Source organism: Babylonia areolata, chromosome 23, assembly GCF_041734735.1.
Source record: "Babylonia areolata isolate BAREFJ2019XMU chromosome 23, ASM4173473v1, whole genome shotgun sequence".
NCBI lineage: Eukaryota > Metazoa > Mollusca > Gastropoda > Neogastropoda > Buccinidae > Babylonia > Babylonia areolata.
In genome coordinates this window covers 2,322,395-2,345,107 of record NC_134898.1, presented here as the reverse complement: position 1 = coordinate 2,345,107, position 22,713 = coordinate 2,322,395, and the positions used below count along the sequence as shown (strand labels likewise).

At 44.1% G+C, this 22,713-nt stretch overlaps 2 protein-coding genes across 5 annotated transcripts in view; one reads left to right on the top strand and one right to left on the bottom strand.

Moving 5' to 3' along the window:
* LOC143298376 (NADPH oxidase 2-like) overlaps positions 1-20,796 on the bottom strand; it is a 38,960-nt gene extending 18,164 nt beyond the window's left edge. The window contains exons 1-11 of the mRNA XM_076611280.1: positions 20,606-20,796; positions 18,326-18,421; positions 16,425-16,535; positions 13,677-13,761; positions 11,015-11,154; positions 10,359-10,459; positions 10,163-10,243; positions 8,437-8,557; positions 3,706-3,798; positions 2,056-2,190; positions 1,354-1,472 (exon numbers count right to left, since the gene is read on the bottom strand). Coding sequence (XP_076467395.1) covers positions 1,354-1,472; positions 2,056-2,190; positions 3,706-3,798; positions 8,437-8,557; positions 10,163-10,243; positions 10,359-10,459; positions 11,015-11,154; positions 13,677-13,761; positions 16,425-16,535; positions 18,326-18,421; positions 20,606-20,650 — 1,127 coding nt within the window. The 5' untranslated portion in view covers positions 20,651-20,796. The remainder of the gene's footprint in view (positions 1-1,353; positions 1,473-2,055; positions 2,191-3,705; positions 3,799-8,436; positions 8,558-10,162; positions 10,244-10,358; positions 10,460-11,014; positions 11,155-13,676; positions 13,762-16,424; positions 16,536-18,325; positions 18,422-20,605) is intronic.
* A 1,019-nt stretch (positions 20,797-21,815) lies between these two features.
* The window catches only part of LOC143298374 (sialate O-acetylesterase-like), a 17,710-nt gene continuing 16,812 nt past the window's right edge, over positions 21,816-22,713 (top strand). For all 4 annotated transcript variants that reach the window (XM_076611279.1, XM_076611278.1, XM_076611276.1 and 1 more), the window contains exons 1-2: positions 21,816-21,957; positions 22,626-22,713. The exon at positions 22,626-22,713 is cut by the window's right edge and continues 67 nt beyond it. In XM_076611279.1, the coding sequence (XP_076467394.1) occupies positions 21,852-21,957; positions 22,626-22,713 (194 nt within the window). In that variant the 5' untranslated portion in view covers positions 21,816-21,851. The remainder of the gene's footprint in view (positions 21,958-22,625) is intronic.

Genomic DNA, 22,713 nt, shown 5'->3' with positions numbered 1-22,713 from the left:
GGACTTATGTTTTCCTTTGTACTCACGCTCTTCTATTGTTACTGCAAACAAATGTAATCTTAGTGGCGAGCACCACTACAGCTAGGGAAGGAAAATACACGTTTTCTGATTTGGAAAGTGAAAATAGCAGTGATTATGAAGAAAATCAAAGTGACGAAAGTGTGCCAGTGGCTTCCACAAGTCAACAGACTGAAAGTGTTTGCTGCGGCAGGGCCAAGGGGTGTAGTCGAATGCCGTCAGGTGTGACGGGGCGTGGCAGAGGTGATGGTGATGTCAACGATGGCTGGCATGAACCTAACACATTCCGCTGGACAAATCAGTGAAATGATATTCCAGTGTTCAGTGGTGTCATGAAAATGGCACTTCCTGTGAAGATGATATTCCAGCATTCACTGGTGTCATGAAAATGGCACTTCCTGTGAAGATGATATTCCAGTATTCACTGGTGTCATGAAAATGGCACTTCCTGTGAAGATGATATTCCAGTATTCACTGGTGTCATGAAAATGGCACTTCCTGTGAAGATGATATTCCAGTATTCACTGGTGTCATGAAAATGGCATTTCCTGTGAAGATGATATTCCAGTATTCACTGGTGTCATGAAAATGGCACTTCCTGTGAAGATGATATTCCAGTATTCACTGGTGTCATGAAAATGGCACTTTCTGTGAAGATGATATTCCAGTATTCACTGGTGTTATGAAAATGGCACTTCCTGTGAAGATGATATTCCAGTATTCACTGGTGTCATGAAAATGGCACTTCCTGCAGACAGAAGCCCTCTGGGGTACTACAATCTGTTTCTTGACAGTGACACTGTTGACCGCTTTGTTGAAGAGACAGACAGGTTTGAAAAGTGTATTGTGAACTATTCCAACTTGGTTTGGATTCCTGTTCGGTTTGATTTGATTACCCCGTCCTGGTTAACTCGCAATGTGAGCTTCAGGCTTGTAATGGAGGATGGCAGTGACTGAATAAAACTGGATCACAAAACTTTAACACTGAGACGTGTTAGTGTATTTGTGAACCTAACATCATGGCTGAAGCGCTTATCAAGTGAGATCTGCCACATTCTTTCAATATTTCTAAATGTTGGCATGGTAGTGTTGCAGTCATCTGGGCTAGTTTGAAGCTGATTCGCTCCATTACCACACAGACATGTCATTGACAGCATCCACTGGACTGAAGGTCAGCAATGAAAACACACACACACACACACACACACACACATATATGTGCATCACCTGGGCATTTTCCAGGCCACACCTCCCCTGACCTACCTGGGCATTTTCCAGGCCACACCTCCCCTGACCTACCTGGGCATTTTCCAGGCCACACCACCCCTGACCTACCTGGGCATTTTCCAGGCGTCCTGAAACTCCCCCTCGTCAACACGGCAGGCTTTGGCCAAAGCCTCTGTCCAGTCCCCGACCCGCCGGATGTGCACCGTGAAGTGGTCTTCGTGGGGGGCCTGGGGACACAGCACAACACAACACGCTGTTTTCACTGCCCACTGCGAGTGACAAGCCACAGGTCTGGGTCAGTGGTGTCACAACATCTTCATTCTCTGCTTGCTTGCTTGTTTGTTCTGGTGTTTTTGTGCTGTTTGTCATTCACTATTCAAAATAAAATCATAAGCACAATTTTTAAAATAATCAAAAATGTTTTTCTTGATTCAAATAATGAGAGCTAAGAATTTGAAAACATGCTATAAAACAAGATTTCAACCACAGCAAAAGACATATTTCATAGAGTAACAAGTCTCAACCTCTCTTTTGCGTTGGGTTACGCTGCTGGTCAGGCATCTGCTTAGCAGATGGTGTAGCGTATATGGACTTGCACGAACGCAGTGACACCTCCTTGAGTAACTGAACTGAACTGATCTCGACCTCTTTCCACAGGGGGTCATGACTGACCTCAACCTCTTTCCACAGGGGGTCATGACTGATCTCGACCTCTTTCCACAGGGGGTCATGACAGATCTTGACCTCTTTCCACAGGGGGTCATGACAGATCTCGACCTCTTTCCACAGGGGGTCATGACACACACTCACCGAGGTCAGTGTGAAGGGATGCCATTCCAGGCGTGAGATACTGGGGCAGTGCAGGAAGACGTACTGCCCCGGCCGCGCCTGGAAACCTTTACGCTTCATCTGGAGCTCAAACACACGTGATGGATGGCTCACCACCTGAACAAACCAACACGCTCAAACACATGACAGATGGTGAACCACCTGGACAAACCAACACGCTCAAACACACAAGACGGATAGCTCACCACCTGAACAAACCAACACGCTCAAACACACGCAATGGATGGCTCACCACCTGAACAAACCAACACGCTCAAACACACAGGATGGATAGCTCACCACCTGAACAAACCAACACGCTCAAACACACGCAATGGATTGCTCACCACCTGAACAAACCAGCGCGCTCAAACACACACAATGGATGGCTCACGACCTGAACAAACCAACACGCTCAAACACACAATGGATTGCTCACCACCTGAACAAACCAACACGCTCAAACACACACGACGGATGGCTCACGACCTGAACAAACCAACACGCTCAAACACACAATGGATTGCTCACCACCTGAACAAACCAACACGCTCAAACACACACGACGGATGGCTCACGACCTGAACAAACCAACACGCTCAAACACACAATGGATTGCTCACCACCTGAACAAACCAACACGCTCAAACACACACAATGGATGGCTCACCACCTGAACAAACCAACACGCTCAAACACACAATGGATTGCTCACCACCTGAACAAACCAACACGCTCAAACACACACGACGGATGGCTCACCACCTGAACAAACCAACACGCTCAAACACACACCACAGATGGCTCACCACCTGAACAAACCAACACGCTCAAACACACAAGACGGATAGCTCACCACCTGAACAAACCAACACACTCAAACACACGATGGATGGCTCACCACCTGAACAAACCAACACACTCAAACACACAACGGATAGCTCACCACCTGAACAAACCAATATGCTCAAACACACGCGATGGATTGCTCACCACCTGAACAAACCAACACGCTCAAACACACGCGATGGATTGCTCACCACCTGAACAAACCAACACGCTCCTGGTCAAAAGACCACAGGTGATGGTTGTGGCTGTAGTCTAGTTTGTCTTTTATCTTTTGGTGCTTGTACTTACAGCCCAGCCAGCTACACAAGACCACATCAATACACGCACATACACTCAAACAGTATAACACTGTTAATAATGATAATGGAAATTTATATAGCACCTTCCAATGCTCAAGGTGCTTTACAATAACTCCAAAAGTAATACCAATGAAACAATAATATTGTATGGTGTACACACACACACGGATACACGCAAGCACACACACACACAGACACACTTGCGCACATGCACACACATAACATGCACACAAACACACATGCGCACAAACACACAACAACGCACACACACACACATTAATATAGTATGGTGTATAACGCAAAAAGATAACAAGTAACAACACACACACACATGGGTGCACGCATGCATGCACTCACACACACACATGCACATGTGCGCATGCACACACACACACACACACACACACACAAACACAATAAAGACACATGGTATACACACAGAGAATGCCCACAGCAACCCCTGACACCCACACACAGTGCTGACCTTAGTGATGACAACACGCTGCAGACTGCGCACAAAGCGGATGACGCGTTCCACAGTGTACAGGATGAAGGGACCCAGCGCCCAGGCCCAGCTCTGTCACGTCACAGAACACACATCACACATCACAACACAACACACATCATAACACACATCAAGCACACATCACATCATAACACACATCAAGCACACATCACACATCACATAACACAACACACATCATAACACACATCACATAACACAACACACATCAAACACACATCACACATCACATAACACAACACACATCATAACACACATCACACAACACAACACACATCATAGCACACACAGGTCACACCACATGCAAATCACACACCACAACACACATCACCACGTTACACAACACACACATCGCAACACAGATCACACACGTCACACAATACAAACATCACAACACACACACAACACACATCACACCACACGCACATCACACATCATAACACACACACACACATCACAACACATACACACATCACAACACACACCAAACACATGTCACACCACAAACACACATCACACAACACACACACACACACACATCACAACACATATCACACACGTCACACCAAACACATGTCACACCACAAACACACATCACACAACACACATCACAACACACACACATCACAACACCTCACACAAGTCACACCACACAAACATCACATCTCAAGCTTCCCGTATCATCTCCCCTGAAAGAGACAGAGCAGTAGAGAACAGAGCAGTAGAGAACAGAGTAGTAGAGAGACAGAGCAGTAGAGAACAGAGCAGTAAAGAGACAGAGCAGTAGAGAACAGAGCAGTAGAAAACAGAGCAGTAGAGAGACAGAGCAGTAGAGAGACAGAGCAGTGAAGAGACAGAGCAGTAAAGACACAGAGCAGTAGAGAACAGAGCAGTGAAGAGACAGAGCAGTAGAGAGACAGTGCAGTAGAGAGACAGAGCAGTAGAGAGACAGAGCAGTAGAGAGACAGAGCAGTGAAGAGAACAGAGCAGTAGAGAGACAGAGCAGTAGAGAGACAGAGCAGTAGAGAGACAGAGCAGTGAAGAGAACAGAGCAGTAGAGAGACAGAGCAGTAGAGAGACAGAGCAGTAGAGAGACAGAGCAGTGAAGAGACAGAGCAGTGAAGAGACAGAGCAGTAGAGAGACAGAGCAGTAGAGAGAACAGAGCAGTGAAGAGAACAGAGCAGTAGAGAGACAGAGCAGTAGAGAGACAGAGCAGTAGAGAGACAGAGTAGTGAAGAGAACAGAGCAGTGAAGAGACAGAGCAGTGAAGAGACAGAGCAGTAGAGAGACAGAGCAGTAGAGAGAACAGAGCAGTGAAGAGAACAGAGCAGTAGAGAGACAGAGCAGTAGAGAGACAGAGCAGTGAAGAGACAGAGCAGTAGAGAACAGAGCAGTAGAGAGACAGAGCAGTAGAGAACAGAGCAGTAGAGAGACAGAGCAGTAGAGAGACAGAGCAGTAGAGAACAGAGCAGTGAAGAGACAGAGCAGTAGAGAACAGAGCAGTAGAGAGACAGAGCAGTAGAGAACAGAGCAGTAGAGAGACAGAGCAGTAGAGAGACAGAGCAGTAGAGAACAGAGCAGTGAAGAGACAGAGCAGTAGAGAACAGAGCAGTAGAGAGACAGAGCAGTAGAGAACAGAGCAGTAGAGAGACAGAGCAGTGACGAGACAGAGCAGTAGAAAGACAGAGCAGTAGAGAGACAGAGCAGTAGAGAGACAGAGCAGTAGAAAGACAGAGCAGTAGAGAGACAGAGCAGTGAAGAGACAGAGCAGTAGAGATACAGAGCAGTAGAGAGACAGAGCAGTGAAGAGACAGAGCAGTAGAGAGACAGAGCAGTGAACAGAGCAGTAGAGAGACAGAGCAGTAGAGGACAGAGCAGTAGAGAGACAGAGCAGCAGAGAACAGAGCAGTAGAGAGACAGAGCAGTGACGAGACAGAGCAGTAGAGAGACAGAGCAGTAGAGATACAGAGCAGTAAAGAGACAGAGCAGTAAAGAACAGAGCAGTAGAGAGACAGAGCAGTAGAGAGACAGAGCAGTAGAGAACAGAGCAGTAGAGAGACAGAGCAGTAGAGAGACAGAGCAGTAGAGAACAGAGCAGTGAAGAGACAGAGCAGTAGAGAGACAGAGCAGTAGAGAGACAGAGCAGTAGAGAGACAGAGCAGTAGACAGAGCAGTAGAGAACAGAGCAGTAGAGAGACAGAGCAGTAGAGAGACAGAGCAGTGAAGAGACAGAGCAGTAAAGAGACAGAGCAGTAGATAACAGAGCAGTAGAAAACAGAGCAGTAGAGAGACAGAGCAGTAGAGAACAGAGCAGTAAAGAGACAGAGCAGTGAAGAGACAGAGCAGTAAAGAGACAGAGCAGTAGAGAGACAGAGAGACAGAGCAGTAGAGAGACAGAGCAGTAGAGAGACAGAGCAGTGAAGAGAACAGAGCAGTGAAGAGACAGAGCAGTGAAGAGACAGAGCAGTAGAGAGACAGAGCAGTAGAGAGACAGAGAGACAGAGCAGTGACGAGACAGAGCAGTAGAGAGACAGAGCAGCAGAGAGACAGAGCAGTGAAGAGACAGAGCAGTAGAGAACAGAGCAGTGAACAGACAGAGCAGTGACGAGACAGAGCAGTAGAGAGACAGAGCAGCAGAGAGACAGAGCAGTGAAGAGAACAGAGCAGTGGAGAGACAGAGCAGTAGAGAACAGAGCAGTGGAGAGACAGAGCAGTAGAGAGACAGAGCAGTGACGAGACAGAGCAGTGACGAGACAGAGCAGTAGAGAGACAGAGCAGTGAAGAGACAGAGCAGTAGAGAGACAGAGCAGTAGAGAGACAGAGCAGTAAAGAGACAGAGCAGTAGAGAGACAGAGCAGTGAAGAGAACAGAGCAGTGAAGAGACAGAGCAGTAAAGAGACAGAGCAGTAAAGAGACAGAGCAGTAGAGAGACAGAGCAGTAAAGAGACAGAGCAGTAGAGAGACAAAGCAGTAGAGAGACAGAGCAGTAGAGAGACAGAGCAGTGAAGAGACAGAGCAGTAGAGAGACAGAGCAGTGAAGAGACAGAGCAGTAAAGAGACAGAGCAGTAGAGAGACAGAGCAGTAGAGAGACAGAGCAGTGGAGAGACAGAGCAGTAGAGAGACAGAGCAGTAAAGAGACAGAGCAGTGAAGAGACAGAGCAGTAAAGAGACAGAGCAGTAGAGAGACAGAGCAGTGGAGAGACAGAGCAGTGAAGAGACAGAGCAGTAGAGAACAGAGCAGTGAAGAGAACAGAGCAGTGAGCAGAGCAGTAGAGAACAGAGCAGTGAAGAGACAGAGCAGTGAAGAGAACAGAGCAGTGAAGAGACAGAGCAGTAGAGAACAGAGCAGTAGAGAGACAGAGCAGTAGAGAGACAGAGCAGTGAAGAGACAGAGCAGTAGAGAGACAGAGCAGTGACGAGACAGAGCAGTAGAGAGACAGAGCAGTGAAGAGACAGAGCAGTAGAGAACAGAGCAGTAGAGAGACAGAGCAGTAGAGAGACAGAGCAGTAAAGAGACAGAGCAGTAGAGAGACAGAGCAGTGACGAGACAGAGCAGTGACGAGACAGAGCAGTAGAGAACAGAGCAGTAGAGAGACAGAGCAGTAGAGAGACAGAGCAGTAGAGAGACAGAGCAGTGACGAGACAGAGCAGTAGAGAGACAGAGCAGTGACGAGACAGAGCAGTAGAGAGACAGAGCAGTAGAGAGACAGAGCAGTAGAGAGACAGAGCAGTGAAGAGACAGAGCAGTAGAGAACAGAGCAGTGAAGAGACAGAGCAGTAGAGAACAGAGCAGCAGAGAGACAGAGCAGTGAAGAGACAGAGCAGTGAAGAGACAGAGCAGTAGAGAGACAGAGCAGTAGAGAGACAGAGCAGTAGAGAGACAGAGCAGTGAAGAGACAGAGCAGTGACGAGACAGAGCAGTAGAGAGACAGAGCAGTAGAGAGACAGAGCAGTATAGAGACAGAGCAGTAGAGAGACAGAGCAGTAGAGAGACGGAGCAGTATAGATACAGAGCAGTGAAGAGACAGAGCAGTAAAGACACAGAGCAGTAGAGAGACAGAGCAGTGAAGAGATAGAGAAGTAGAGAGACAGAGCAGTAGAGAACAGAGCAGTAGAGAACAGAGCAGTGAAGAGAACAGAGCAGTAGAGAGACAGAGCAGTAGAGAGACAGAGCAGTGAAGAACAGAGCAGTAGAGAGACAGAGCAGTAGAGAGACAGAGCAGTAGAGAGACAGAGCAGTAGAGAGAACAGAGCAGTGACGAGAGACAGAGCAGTGAAGTGACAGAGCAGTGAAGAGACAGAGCAGTAGAGAGACAGAGCAGTAGAGAGACAGAGCAGTAGAGAGACAGAGCAGTGACGAGACAGAGCAGTATAGAGACAGAGCAGTAGAGAGACAGAGCAGTAGAGAGACAGAGCAGTGAAGAGAACAGAGCAGTAGAGAGACAGAGTAGTACAGAACAGAGCAGTGAAGAGAACAGAGCAGTAGAGAGACAGAGTAGTAAAGAACAGAGCAGTGAAGAGAACAGAGCAGTGAAGAGATAGAGAAGTAGAGAGACAGAGCAGTAGAGAACAGAGCAGTAAAGAGAACAGAGCAGTAGAGAGACAGAGCAGTGAAGAGACAGAGCAGTAGAGAGACAGAGCAGTGAAGAGACAGAGCAGTAGAGAGACAGAGCAGTGAAGAGACACTCACAAGGGGGCCAGCACCCTGGAACTGTGGATCCACACATGGGGGTTGTCCCCACTTGTCTGTCTGGCTGACACACTTCTCTGGATCGTGGACGTCTGTGTTGGTCTGGTGGCGTATGATTCTCCTGAAACACACACACTTGGTCTGGTGGCGTATGATTCTCCTGAAACACACACACTTGGTCTGGTGGCGTATGATTCTCCTGAAAATCTCACACTTGGTCTGGTGACGTATGATTCTCCTGAAACACCTGGTGGCGTATGATTCTCCTGAAACACACACACCTGGTCTGGTGACGTATGATTCTCCTGAAACACACACACTTGGTCTGGTGACGTATGATTCTCCTGAAACACACACACTTGGTCTGGTAACGTATGATTCTCCTGAAAAACTCACACTTGGATAGTGACGTATGATTCTCCTGAAACACACACACTTGATCTGGTGATGTATGATTCTCCTGAAAAACTCACTCTTGGTCTGGTGACGTATGATTCTCCTGAAAAACTCACACTTGGTCTGGTGGCGTATGATTCTCCTGAAACACACACACTTGGTCTGGTGACGTATGATTCTCCTGAAACACACACACTTGGTCTGGTGACGTATGATTCTCCTGAAACACACACACTTGGTCTGAGCATGTATGATTCTCCTGAAACACACACACTTGGTCTGAGCATGTATGATTCTCCTGAAAAACTCACACTTGGTCTGGTGACGTATGATTCTCCTGAAACACCTGGTGGCGTATGATTCTCCTGAAACACACACACCTGGTCTGGTGACGTATGATTCTCCTGAAACACACACACTTGGTCTGGTGACGTATGATTCTCCTGAAACACTCACACTTGGTCTGGTGACGTATGATTCTCCTGAAACACACACTTGGTCTGGTGACGTATGATTCTCCTGAAAAACACACACTTGGTCTGGTGACATATGATTCTCCTGAAACACACACACTTAGTCTGAGCATGTATGATTTCTCCTGAAAAACTCACACTTGGTCTGGTGACGTATGATTCTCCTGAAACACACACTTAGTCTGAGCATGTATGATTTCTCCTGAAAAACACACACTTGGTCTGGTGACGTATGATTCTCCTGAAACACACACACTTGGTCTGGTGACGTATGATTCTCCTGAAAAACTCACACTTGGTCTGGTGACGTATGATTCTCCTGAAACACACACACTTGGTCTGGTGACGTATGATTCTCCTGAAAAACTCACACTTGGTCTGGTGACGTATGATTCTCCTGAAAAACTCACACTTGGTCTGGTGACGTATGATTCTCCTGAAAAACACAGTCAATCTGATGATGCATGTTTCTCCTGAAACACACCCTTCCCTGTGTGTATCCTGTTGTGTGCATGTTTGGTCAGCAAACCTGTTGAAAACAGTGCATCATGCAAAATCGTTTCCTGGTTGCCCACTTTCTTCTTCCTATTCTGGCTTTCTATATAGCAAAACAATTCATTTTCTTAACCCCCTTATAAAGGTTATTTTCTTTCAAACACTACAGATTACGAACAAAACAGCAATAATCTCAAATCAAAAACAGACATGACTGTCGATCGAGCTACTTCAATTTCGTTTGAAGAATTAACCATACATAAACTGACACCTTGGAAGCCAAGTCCAGAAATAAAGAGAAACGCCACACGCCTCACCGTCTGACACCGACCAAAACCAACAATCATCATCTGTCCACTTACTCCGCCCCATGGACGACGAAACCAATGAAGAACAGGATGAACAGGTGATGCGTATACCAGAACAGCTCAAAATAGGATCGCCTGAAACAGAGAAAAAGATTTTCTTCTTGAATCATGTTTATTTCTTACAAACTTACAGTGACCAACCAAAGCAGAAAAAAAAACTCCCTCCCTACCCTCCCTCCCACTCCCATACCTGATCATCTCAGTGGATGAGGAGACGATGAGGATGAGGGCGAGGGTGATCACAACGCCGGTCACCCCGGCCACCGATTTGAACAGCTCCAGGGTGGGGTCCTGGAACATGCAAGTTACATGAACACTTTACAGTATTTCTGAAAGAGAAACTGCTGACATGCTGGCTGACAAAGAGGCGACATGCATCAGCTCCTCAGAACACAGAGTCTGACCCTGCTGCCACTCTCCTACACTACCCAGTCATAGCAAACATACATCAACACCCAAACACAGTTAACCCATCCACTCCACAGCTACATGCACATTACAACTCTCCTTGACCAGCACGACATGAGACCACTGCAGAAAAAACAGGGCACTAAAACTGCAGAAATCAATGGAAAATTGTTGATTCAATTGGTTGAACAAAGTGTGTGTGTGTGTGTGTGTGTGTGTGTGTGTGTGTGTGTGTGTATTAAGATAAACATATTAACATGCACACATGCACATTTGTGACGATGCCTTTGATTTCTGGCTTAAAATTTTGCTTCTAATTTCTGTCTTAATTCCCTCTCTTTTAATTCTTTCATCACAAAGTCACACACACACACAGAGTCACACACACACACACACACACACACACAGAGTCACACACACACACACACACAAACTCACACTGCTGCCGGAGCGGATGGGGTTGACCCAGGTTCCATTGGGGGAGGTGGGGAGTCGGGTGAGCACTTCACGAACATCAGACGTGGAATGAGCAAGCTGGAGACGCTCAAAGTCAAAGTAGTGGGCCCCTATGTGGATTGCTGCAACCACATGACGGGAACAATAGCTGAGTGGTTAAAGCATTGGACTTTCAATCTGAGGGTCCCGGGTTCGAATCACGGTGACGGCGCCTGGTGGGTAAAGGGTGGAGATTTTTCCGATCTCCCAGGTCAACATATGTGCAGACCTGCTAGTGCCTGAACCCCCTTCGTGTGTAAATGCATGCAGAAGATCAAATATGCATGTTAAAGATCCTGTAACCCATGTCAGCGTTCGGTGGGTTATGGAAACAAGAACATACCCAGCATGCACACCCCCGAAAGCGGAGTATGGCTGCCTACATGGCGGGGTAAAAACGGTCATGCACGTAAAAGCCCACTCATGTACATGCGAGTGAACGTGGGAGTTGCAGCCCACGAACGCAGAAGAAGAAGAAGAAGAAGAGCTGCAAGCACATTACGTAATTATCATTGTTTTCTATAATCATCAATGTTGCTGTTGTTTTTGTTACTGTTACTGTTGACTGGTTGAATGACTGATTGGTTCACTGAACAGTTCATTAATCGGCTGACTGTTTTTGTTTTTTTTTAATTGGTCAATCTATTCAATAATAGGAACCATGTTGTTGGTGGGTTTTTTTTCAATTATATCTATTTTTTTTATTCATTGTTGTTGCTGTTACAACTGACGCTTCATTGAATTGTTCACTGACTGGCTGGCTGGTTTTTTAAATGGTCAATCTGTTTAACTACAAGAATACTTATGTATCCATTTATCATGTATTGTTTTAACAGTTAACTGTTCTCAACTATATCAGTGTAATATTATGACGTGCTCTCTTCAAGTGCATGTCTTATGTTTTAATAGAGAGCTGCATGACACATGTCAATTTCTCTTGACAGATGATAAAAAGTCTGTCCATTAAATTGTTCAGGTACCTTCTTTCCCCCTCAAGGCCTGACTAAGCATGTTGGTCAGTCATCTGCTTAGCAGATGTGGTGTAGTGTACATGGATTTGTCCAAATGCCTGACGCCTCCTTGAGTAACTGAACTAAACTGAATCGACTTGACTGAAGTTATGAAATCAGAGTTCATACATTACAGGCAGTCAATGTCACTTTTTTTTTTAACTCTCTCCATACGAACGGCGAAAGAGACGACGTTAACAGTGTTTCACCCCAATTACCACCATCAAAATATTGCAAGCGGTAGGTTCTTATACTGAAGAGGTGTATATTGACAAAGAATACCACAATTCTGCCGACGGAAGCTAAAGGTTGGGTCATTCAGACACCCACTGGACATCCGAGGGGTTTGTGTAGAGGAGAAGAGAGGACTGGCCGTACTGAGTGAGTTAAAGCCTTTAAACCCCCAAAGGCTATAAGTTGAAAAGTATCATGTCTGGAACATGGATGAATGGCAATGTGTTCTGAGTGGTAACTGAATAAGTGAACCATTGTCTGCTACAATGATAAAAACTGCAATTTCACACACACACAAACAAAATCTAGGGTTGTTTTTCGTTGTTTGATTCTAATCATGATTCTATTTTCAAATCTGAATTCTGGTGAAATATATTGCTGCTATGCATTATCAATCACTGAGAGGAACAATGGTGTTCTTTGTCATTTTTTTTTCCAGTAATGAGAGACAAAATTAAAAGATGCTTACAAACCTGGTAATTTTTTGGAAAGACATTTGAAGGCTTCAAAAAGACATGTTAGTTTTTACAATTACTAATTTTGTTGTTGTTGTTGTATTTTGTTGTTGTTTTTTTTGTTAAACATGTATGAACCCTTCAGTAATATACACTGGCATCCACTTCTTGTAGATACCACACAAAGAGGCGTTCCTGTATTTTACAGAAAAACATGAGATCCAAAAAATACCCTGAACATATTTTGTAGCTATGGTGACGAAAGACTCGGACACACTTGTAAAATATTTTGTGACATGATGGATATTAAAGACGTACCTTGACGAAAGACACTTGAAAACTACCCGCCATACTCATGTGTGAAAGCTGTCATACTTTGGCCTTTATCTTTGGAATGCAAGCATGTCATCTGAACAATCAGCAAAACAATGTTTGTTCTTTCTTTAACTCTTTTGTCACCATAGGTGACTTTTGTCAACTTGAGACGGTCATGTTAAGAGGACCATTTTTTCATCACATTGTAACAAAACTTGACAGCTGGTACACAGTGGTAGCCAGTTTCCTGTGCAAAAGAACAATGACTAACCATTGCCCCCTGACAAAGCTTGAAGGAAACAGGTCCCAACTGTTGTTCTGACATGAACCTAATTGTGCAACTGACAGCATGGAGTCTAAAATATTTCGTGCTGGGGACTGTTTTTCACACAGAAACTTGGCAGTGAAAGAGTTAACTGTGTGTGTGTGTGTGTGTGTGTGTGTGTGTGTGTGTGTGTGACAGTGTGTGTGTGTGTGTGTGTGTGTGTGTGACAGTGTGTGTGTGACTGTGTGTGTGAGTGAGTGAGTAAACGTGAGAGTGAGTGTGGGTGTGTGTGCCGGGGGTGGAGGGTGGGGGGGGCTGGTAATTACCTGTATGCACACAGATCATGTACGCTATGTACTTGTGGTAGGTGATGTTCTTGTCCAACATGCGCCTTACATTTTGATGACAGCACTGAAAACACATCATCGTCACTGTGCTTGTAGCACTGAAAACACATCATCGTCACTGTGCTTGTAGCACTGAAAACACATCATCGTCACAGTGCTTGTAGCACTGAAAATACATCATCGTCACAGTGCTTGTAGCACTGAAAATACATCATCGTCACTGTGCTTGTAGCACTGAAAATACATCATCGTCACAGTGCTTGTAGCACTGAAACTACATCATCGTCACTGTGCTTGTAGCACTGAAAATACATCATTGTCACAGTGCTTGTAGCACTGAAACTACATCATCGTCACTGTGCTTGTAGCACTGAAAATACATCATTGTCACAGTGCTTGTAGCACTGAAACTACATCATCGTCACTGTGCTTGTAGCACTGAAAATACATCATCGTCACTGTGCTTGTAGCACTGATTATACATCATCGTCACTGTGCTTGTAGCACTGATTATACATCATCGTCACTGTGCTTGTAGCACTGATTATACATCATCGTCACTGTGCTTGTAGCAATGAAAACACATCATCGTCACTGTGCTTGTAGCAATGAAAACACATCATCGTCACTGTGCTTGTAGCATAGAAAATACATCATCGTCACAGTGCTTGTAGCACTGAAAACACATCATCGTCACTGTGCTTGTAGCACTGAAAACACATCATCGTCACAGTGCTTGTAGCACTGATTATACATCATCGTCACTGTGCTTGTAGCACTGAAAATACATCATCGTCACAGTGCTTGTAGCACTGAAAACACATCATTGTCACAGTGCTTGTGGCACTGAAAATACATCATTGTCACAGTGCTTGTAGCACTGAAAACACATCATCGTCACAGTGCTTGTAGCACTGAAAACACATCATCGTCACTGTGCTTGTAGCACTGAAAATACATCATCGTCACTGTGCTTGTAGCACTGAAAATACATTATCATCTTCATTATCCATCATCATCATCATATCACTGCTTGAGGCAATGAAAATACATCATTATCATTACCATCTTCATTATCCATCATCATCATCATCATCAATGCACTTTAACAATGAAAATACATCAATTTCATTATCATCTTCAGTATCCATCATCTTCATATTCCTCCTCCTCCTCCTCCTCAATGCACTTTAAGTTTAACAATGAAAATACATCATTATGATTACCATCTTCAGTATCCATCATCATTATCATTAAATATCACTCCTGATGAGAAAAATTCAGGCACACATTTCTATGTCCCACTAAGAGTAATAATGCTTCCTGTTGGATATATATATATATATATATATAAGTAATAAAGCTTTTTGTTGGATATGTGTGTGTGTGTGTGTGTGTGTGTGTGTGTGTGTGTGTGTGTGTGTGTGTGTGTGTGTGTGTGTGTGTGTGTGTGTGTGTGTCCCTCTCTTGATTCATGTATTCATGCTGTTTTTTGTTTTGTTGTTTTTATGTTGCTAAACGATTATTCTGAGGTGTCCCATGCCAACAGGACTGTAATGCCAATGGCATTAAAACATTTTTCAGTTTCAGTTTCAGTTTTCTCTCTCCCTCTCACTTTCTTATCTTAGCTTAATTCTAATTCCCGGTCCAGTCATCAACATCATTGTAATGACAATGCAAATGTATCACTTAACCCTTTGAGCCCTGACCACCGCTTAACCGGTGGTGGGAAGGGGTGGCATAATGCCTGGCCACCGGTTGAGCGGTGTGTAAACACTTGTGTCGTGTTTTGCAATTGGTCGACTTATATTGAAGAGCCAATCAGAAAAACCGTAATATTCTGACGTCAGCGAACATAGTACCAACATTGCCACGCCTTTTCACTGTGTTTTGGATAAAAAAAGATCGATTTCTACCATGAAGCGTGCAGAGTCTCAACCTGACACGCCTCCTTTGATCAACTGATTCTGCATGCTCAGATTCATTTTCAACATCACATCTGTAGCAAAATCATCCGCTTCGAATTCCACCTCAATATCAGAGTAATCATTGTCATACTCTACTTCCGATAAATCATCAAGCATATCAATTACTTGCTGCGTTGTGTACAGTTGTTTTCTCGCACGTTTTGTCCCTGATTTCTGCCCTGACGGGCCAGGTTGAGACTCTGCACCCATCAAGTGTTTACGCACCGCTCAACCGGTGGCTGGGCATTATGTCATTTTTCTCTGCCACCGGTAAAGCGGTGGTCAGGGCTCAAAGGGTTTAATACCAATTATTTGCAAATTTTGGCTCAGAAGCTCAGGCAGAAGGGTTAAAATTGCTCAGGAACTCAGGGCTCAAAGGGTTAAGTTTTTAACCATACTCAAAGACACACTCTTATGCACATCCATGCACATATACACAAAACAAGCAGAACACTACCAACACACACACACGAACACACACACACACACACACACACATCTTACACAAAAACACATGCAAACACCCACACACACACACACACACACACACACAAACACACACACACACACACATCTCACACAAACACACACACACACACACACACACACACACACACATCTTACACAAACACACACACACGAACACAGACACACATGAACACACACACACACACACACACGCACATCTTACACAAACACACACACAAACACACACACATGAACACACAAACACACACACACACAGGTGCCCAGCCCCTACCCCGCAGGCCCCCCTGATGTAGGAGATGAGGTTGCGGCAGACAGGCAGCAGCACCAGCATACAGTTGAAGTTCAGACAGGCTGCACTGGCCCGGGCCCAGCACAGAGCGTCCTGCACGCATGGAAACAGAGACACGCTTCCCGCTGTTGGCTGTGGTTTGATTTCTGTTTCCCCCCTGTCTCACCGCACAACTCTGTCCTCAGTTTCAGTTTCAGTTTCAGTAGCTCAAGGAGGCGTCACTGCGTTCGGACAAATCCATACACGCTGCACCACATCTGCCAAGCAGATGCCTGACCAGCAGCGCAACCCAACGCGCTCAGTCAGGCCTTGAGAAAAAAAAAATAAAATAAATAAAAAAATAATAATAAAAAAATAAAAAAATAAATGTGTTTAATCATGAAAAGAAATCACCAATTTCTGCATATTTGATAACAGTTAAACATTTTTAGTTTGTTTTTGTTTTGTTTTGTTTTGTTTTGCAGTCCCATCATCCCTGCCATTGCAGTGGTACTGCCTCTATCTGCTCATCCCAAATCCCCAGCTGCCACAGTTCTTACACTTCACAGGGGAGCCATCAATGTTAAGTAGACAGGGGGCTACCTACCAGAGGAGATCCTGCACTGTTGTTGAGTCACTTCGGTAGTGCCAAGAAGTGCCTGTTCCGATCCAATGTATGCAGGACACAACTTACCATCCCCTACTGATGACTAATCTGTTAGTTATGGGCCCACACTGAGTGAGGCTGAGTCAGTGAGTGTTCCCGTCCAGCGGCAGTCCTCAAAAATTTGCAGACACTGAAGACTTTGGCAGAAACTCACCCTAAGCATGGAAGTGTCACCATGAGAACTTGGCATCAAGGGCCACAGAATCTGCAACTTCTGTTAGGAATTATATAAATATCTGGTGATGAACAATAATGGTAGGTGCTGGCCACTAGCTGTAATATGGCACCTTTAGAGGGGTTTGAACCTGCATCTTCCATTCACCAGTCCTGAACGAACGCTAACCACTTCGCTGTGGCAGCTTGTTATCTGTTTTTAGGCTCAGGGATTTTCTCACTCAATCTTTCTTAGCATCACTAAGTGAGAATTGTTCTGAAATAGATACAATATTGCATTCTTGATGGTTTGGCACACTGATTATTAATTTTCTCTTTAAATAATTTATACTGTTCTTTATTGTTTCTATATTTCAGCAAAAAAACATCGCTTGCATTCTTCATTTGCCATTCACACATGACAACAAGAATAGCTTATTTAATGTACAGATCAACTATAACTGAGCCTGTGGCTGTGAGACCACAAACTGCTGAGTGGCCAGTTCACCATTAGTGTTAGAGATATGAAGAGAGGAAAAACACAAACATCAAAAGAGTAAGAAAGAGAAATGTAAGGAACAGATTAATGCAGAGGAAGAGACAGAGAGAGAAAAATGAGATTTTTTTTTAACTCTCTCCATACGAACGGCGAAAGAGACAACGTTAACAGCGTTTCACCCCAATTACCATCATCAAAATATTGCAAGCGGAAGGCTCTTATACTGAAGAGGTGAATGTTGACAAAGAATACCACAGTTCTGATGACGGAAGCTAAAGGTTGGGTCATTCAGACACCCACAGGACATCCGAGGGGTCTGTGTAGAGGAGAAGAGAGGACTGGCCATACTGAGTGAGTTAAATCAAAAAGTGAAATAAGCATGAATGTATTTTTTTTTTACATCCAGTCCTCAGGGTAAAGAGAAAAAATGAAATTAAAATATTGACAAAAGTAATACACACAAGAGGGGGCTAGAGAGAGAGAGAGAGAGAGTGAAGGGGGGTGCGGTGGGAGGGGAGGGGGTGGGGGGGGGAGGGGGAGAGCACAGAGACACAGAACTGTTAGGTTACACTCAAAGATACCTACCCCAACCAGTTCCCTCAGGTAGAAATACCCAATATCATTCTTGTACTGGAAGAAGGTTCCAACAAACAGACCAACGTTGATTATGAGCCATGTTCCCTGCAACAGTCACAATACACAAGTCAAAAGCACAGTAGTCACAAAAACACAACACAGCAGTCACATCAAACACAACACAGCAGTCACATCAAACACAACACAGCAGTCACATCAAACACAACACAGCAGTCACATCAAACACAACACAGCAGTCACATCAAACACAACACAGCAGTCACATCAAACACAACACAGCAGTCACAAACACAGCAGTCACAAAACAACACAGCAGTCACATCAAACACAACACAGCAGTCACAAACACAGCAGTCACAAAACAACACAGCAGTCACATCAAACACAACACAGCAGTCACATCAAACACAACACAGCAGTCACATCAAACACAACACAGCAGTCACATCAAACACAACACATCAGTCACAAACACAGCAATCACATCAAACACAAGACAGCAGTCACATCAAACACAACACAGCAGTCACAAAACAACACAGCAGTCACAAAACAACACAGCAGTCACAAAACAACACAGCAGTCACAAAACAACACAGCAGTCACAAAACAACACAGCAGTCACAAAACAACACAGCAGTCACAAAACAACACAGCAGTCACAAAACAAAACAACACAGCAGTCACAAAACAACACAGCAGTCACAAAACAACACAGCAGTCACAAAACAACACAGCAGTCACAAACACAGCAGTCACAAAACAACACAGCAGTCACAAAACAACACAGCAGTCACAAAACAACACAGCAGTCACAAAACAACACAGCAGTCACAAAACAACACAGCAGTCACAAACACAGCAGTCACAAAACAACACAGCAGTCACAAAACAACACAGCAGTCACAAAACAACACAGCAGTCACAAAACAACACAGCAGTCACAAAACAACACAGCAGTCACAAAACAACACAGCAGTCACAAAACAAAACAACACAGCAGTCACAAAACAACACAGCAGTCACAAACACAGCAGTCACAAAACAACACAGCAGTCACAAACACAGCAATCACAAAACAACACAGCAGTCACAAACACAGCAGTCACAAAACAACACAGCAGTCACAAAACAACACAGCAGTCACAAAACAACACAGCAGTCACAAACATAGCAATCACAAAACAACACAGCAGTCACAAACATAGCAATCACAAAACAACACAGCAGTCACAAACATAGCAATCACAAAACAACACAGCAGTCACAAACATAGCAATCACAAAACAACACAGCAGTCACAAACACAGTCATAAACACAACACAGCAGTCACAAACACAGAAGACACAAACACAGCAGTCACAAACACAGACACAAACACAAACACAAACACAGCAGTCACAAACACAGCAGTTACAAACACAAACACAACACAGAAGACACAAACAAAGACACAGACACAACACACCAGTCAGAAAACAACACAGCAGTCACAAACACAGACACAAACACAGCACAGCAGTCACAAACACAGACATAAACACTTCAGTCTTGTTCATGGCCATCATTTGCTGATTTGGCAATACCAGCTTGCTGATGGTCATGTCATAAAATCCCCCACAGCAACTCTCTTATCTGCTCCTCCACACCTTGAAAACACCTTGTTTGGAATTAGGAAATGAGGTAATAAACTAGCTGATTAATTTTTCTATAAAGTTCTACAACATAAGTCACATTTAATTTCAAGTAAAACTGACAAAAATGTTTCAGTTTGAAGGAGGCAAGAAACCATGCTGATTGATCAATCCAAATAGGCTACACACACACTAATAATAATAATAATAATAATAATATTTTTATTATTATTAACAATAATAATAATAATAATAATAAATAAAGATTATATTAAGATAATTAAAAATTTTTTTAAAAAAACACACAAAAAAAACAGCAGCTGATGCCTGATCTATGAATAAACCCAATAACCTGATCAGGCTGATATATCATTATCAGAGAGAGAGAGAGAGTGTGTGTGTGTGTGTGTGTGTACACACACACACTCTGTGTGTGTGTGTGTGTGTGTGTGTGTGTGTGTGTGTGTGTGTGCACTCTGTGTGTGTGTGTGTGTGTGTGTGCTTATACGAAAATTATGAACGAAAATGAACTATCAAAAATAATAATAAACAGTGGTGTGAATCAATACCACCAAGACCAAGAAAACAAATCGGTACACAAGAAAAACGAAGCGAACAAGTCCGGAAGCTTACCACAACCACCCACTTGGGCCCTTCGTTCGCTGCGAAACTGACCATTTCGGAGAACGTCCAGATCACGCCTTCACTCAGTTACAAAACAACGCATTTAACTGGCTCTTAAATGAAGACAAACAAACTTCGCTGACATGCTACCGAAATATACAGTTTGCTGAATAAAAGTTCCATTGACAAGCCCACCAAGATGTTTTTGCTTGGAGAGTTATCTTTCCTTCATATGGTTTTCTTTGCCGAAAAACTATAGAAACAAAACAAACAGCACACACACACACACACACACACACACAACAAAAACAACTGTGGTCCTTTAAAACTTGGTGAAGTGTCAATCAACAGCATCACACACACACACACACACACACATACTGAAATGGAAATGCAATTGTGTATTTCTTTATCACAATATTCTTGTAGATAGATAGATATATATATAGATATATATATATTGTTGTTGTTGTTACTGTTGCTCTTCATCTGCTTGTTTCTGCTTTCTATCTCTCTACTACTTTCTCTTTTTTTTCTTTTCAAGTGTTTTTCTTCTTCTTTTTTTCCTTCTTCGTGGTGGCCTTCCTTTAGCTGGCCATACAAAAGCATCTTCGGGATCCTGCTGTTTGTCATGCGGACAACATGTCCTGTCCAGCGTAGCTGGCACTGGATCAGCAGGCTTTCAATGTTGGGCAGCAATGAGCTCTGTGCGCCTTTCTGGTCTGTCATCTCTGTCTCAAAGGGTGCGAACATTCCAGGCACCCAGAGTCAGGGCATGACTCCTGGTCTATTCTTCTGTTGTTTTCGACTACTGGTGTTGGATGTCCAAGTAGCCTGAGGTGCGGTTTCCTACTAGGTACTAGGTGAGGCAGGCTTTGTTTAGGGATCCCTTTATCTCCCCTTCCCCATGTGGGGAGAGCAGTGCTGTCCCTACAAAGGGCTGCATAGACATTGTGGGAGGATACTGAGACACTGACGAGAGATTTTCCCTACACCAATTAACCCTACAAGGCAAGGACCTGTGAGAACTCTAGAAAACCACCCATTTCATCTCGGGAGGTAATGTGCATGAGAAGAAGAAAAAGAATGCAGAACCATAGACATGGACATAAACTGACCAGTCGAATGATTTCACGCCACCTTTAAACTGAAACTAAAACTGTGTGCGGAAGGGAAGCTACTCCTATCGACCAATTTTGTCAACATTTCGCGGAAGTGATATGCTTGGAGCAGATGTGGATGGCCATTCTGTGTCATGAAGGGAAAAGTTGGTCCTCTTGTGCTGGTTATTTCCTTCCTGTGGCCGAATGCACTGTGTCAGCATGTTGTCCATATGTCACAGAGACTATCCGAACAACCAGGTATTTCGAAAGATCGAACAGAGAAGAGATTTATGTAGACTGTTCACGGTTGATTTTGCTAGTTAAAACACACACAGACAAACACACACACACACACACACACACACACACACACATGCATTTAAATCATACTACACATACCATAGTGCAAAGGATAGTGTACAAATGATAGTACACATTTCTTGGGGGTGGGGTGGGGTGGATGATGGGGATAAGAAGAAAGGTTGTTTTTATTTCTGTCCTTTCAGTTTTGAAGATCCGCAGATGACCCATTCCTTTATGTGGTGAACAGATCAAATGACATATAGCATTCTGAACTAAAGCTAAACTCTGTTTTGCTCCGTAAAGAACTCATCAGAACAATGGAATAAATTCCTGACTTGAACTAAATGACGTACACTGAGGGCTACAGTTCAAACACACACATACATGGATGTCAACATGCATACAGGTGCACATGCATAATACACACCCATTAGCACTCACACAACACATGCATTTACACATGTACTTGCAAATGAAAAGTCACATGCATCTGCATGTGTGCACTAACACACACATACGCACACACACACCCACACACACATACAAACACACATGCATTTGTAATTAGTCATTTGCATTATCACTATCAGTTTGAACAAAAGTATCTTTTTTTCTCTTGTCAGAGCAAAACTGGAGGAGAGTTGAAGCTGTGGTTAAGGCCACAAAGGAATTCTCGTTCGCCTCTTACTATGGGGACCACATGGTACTGCA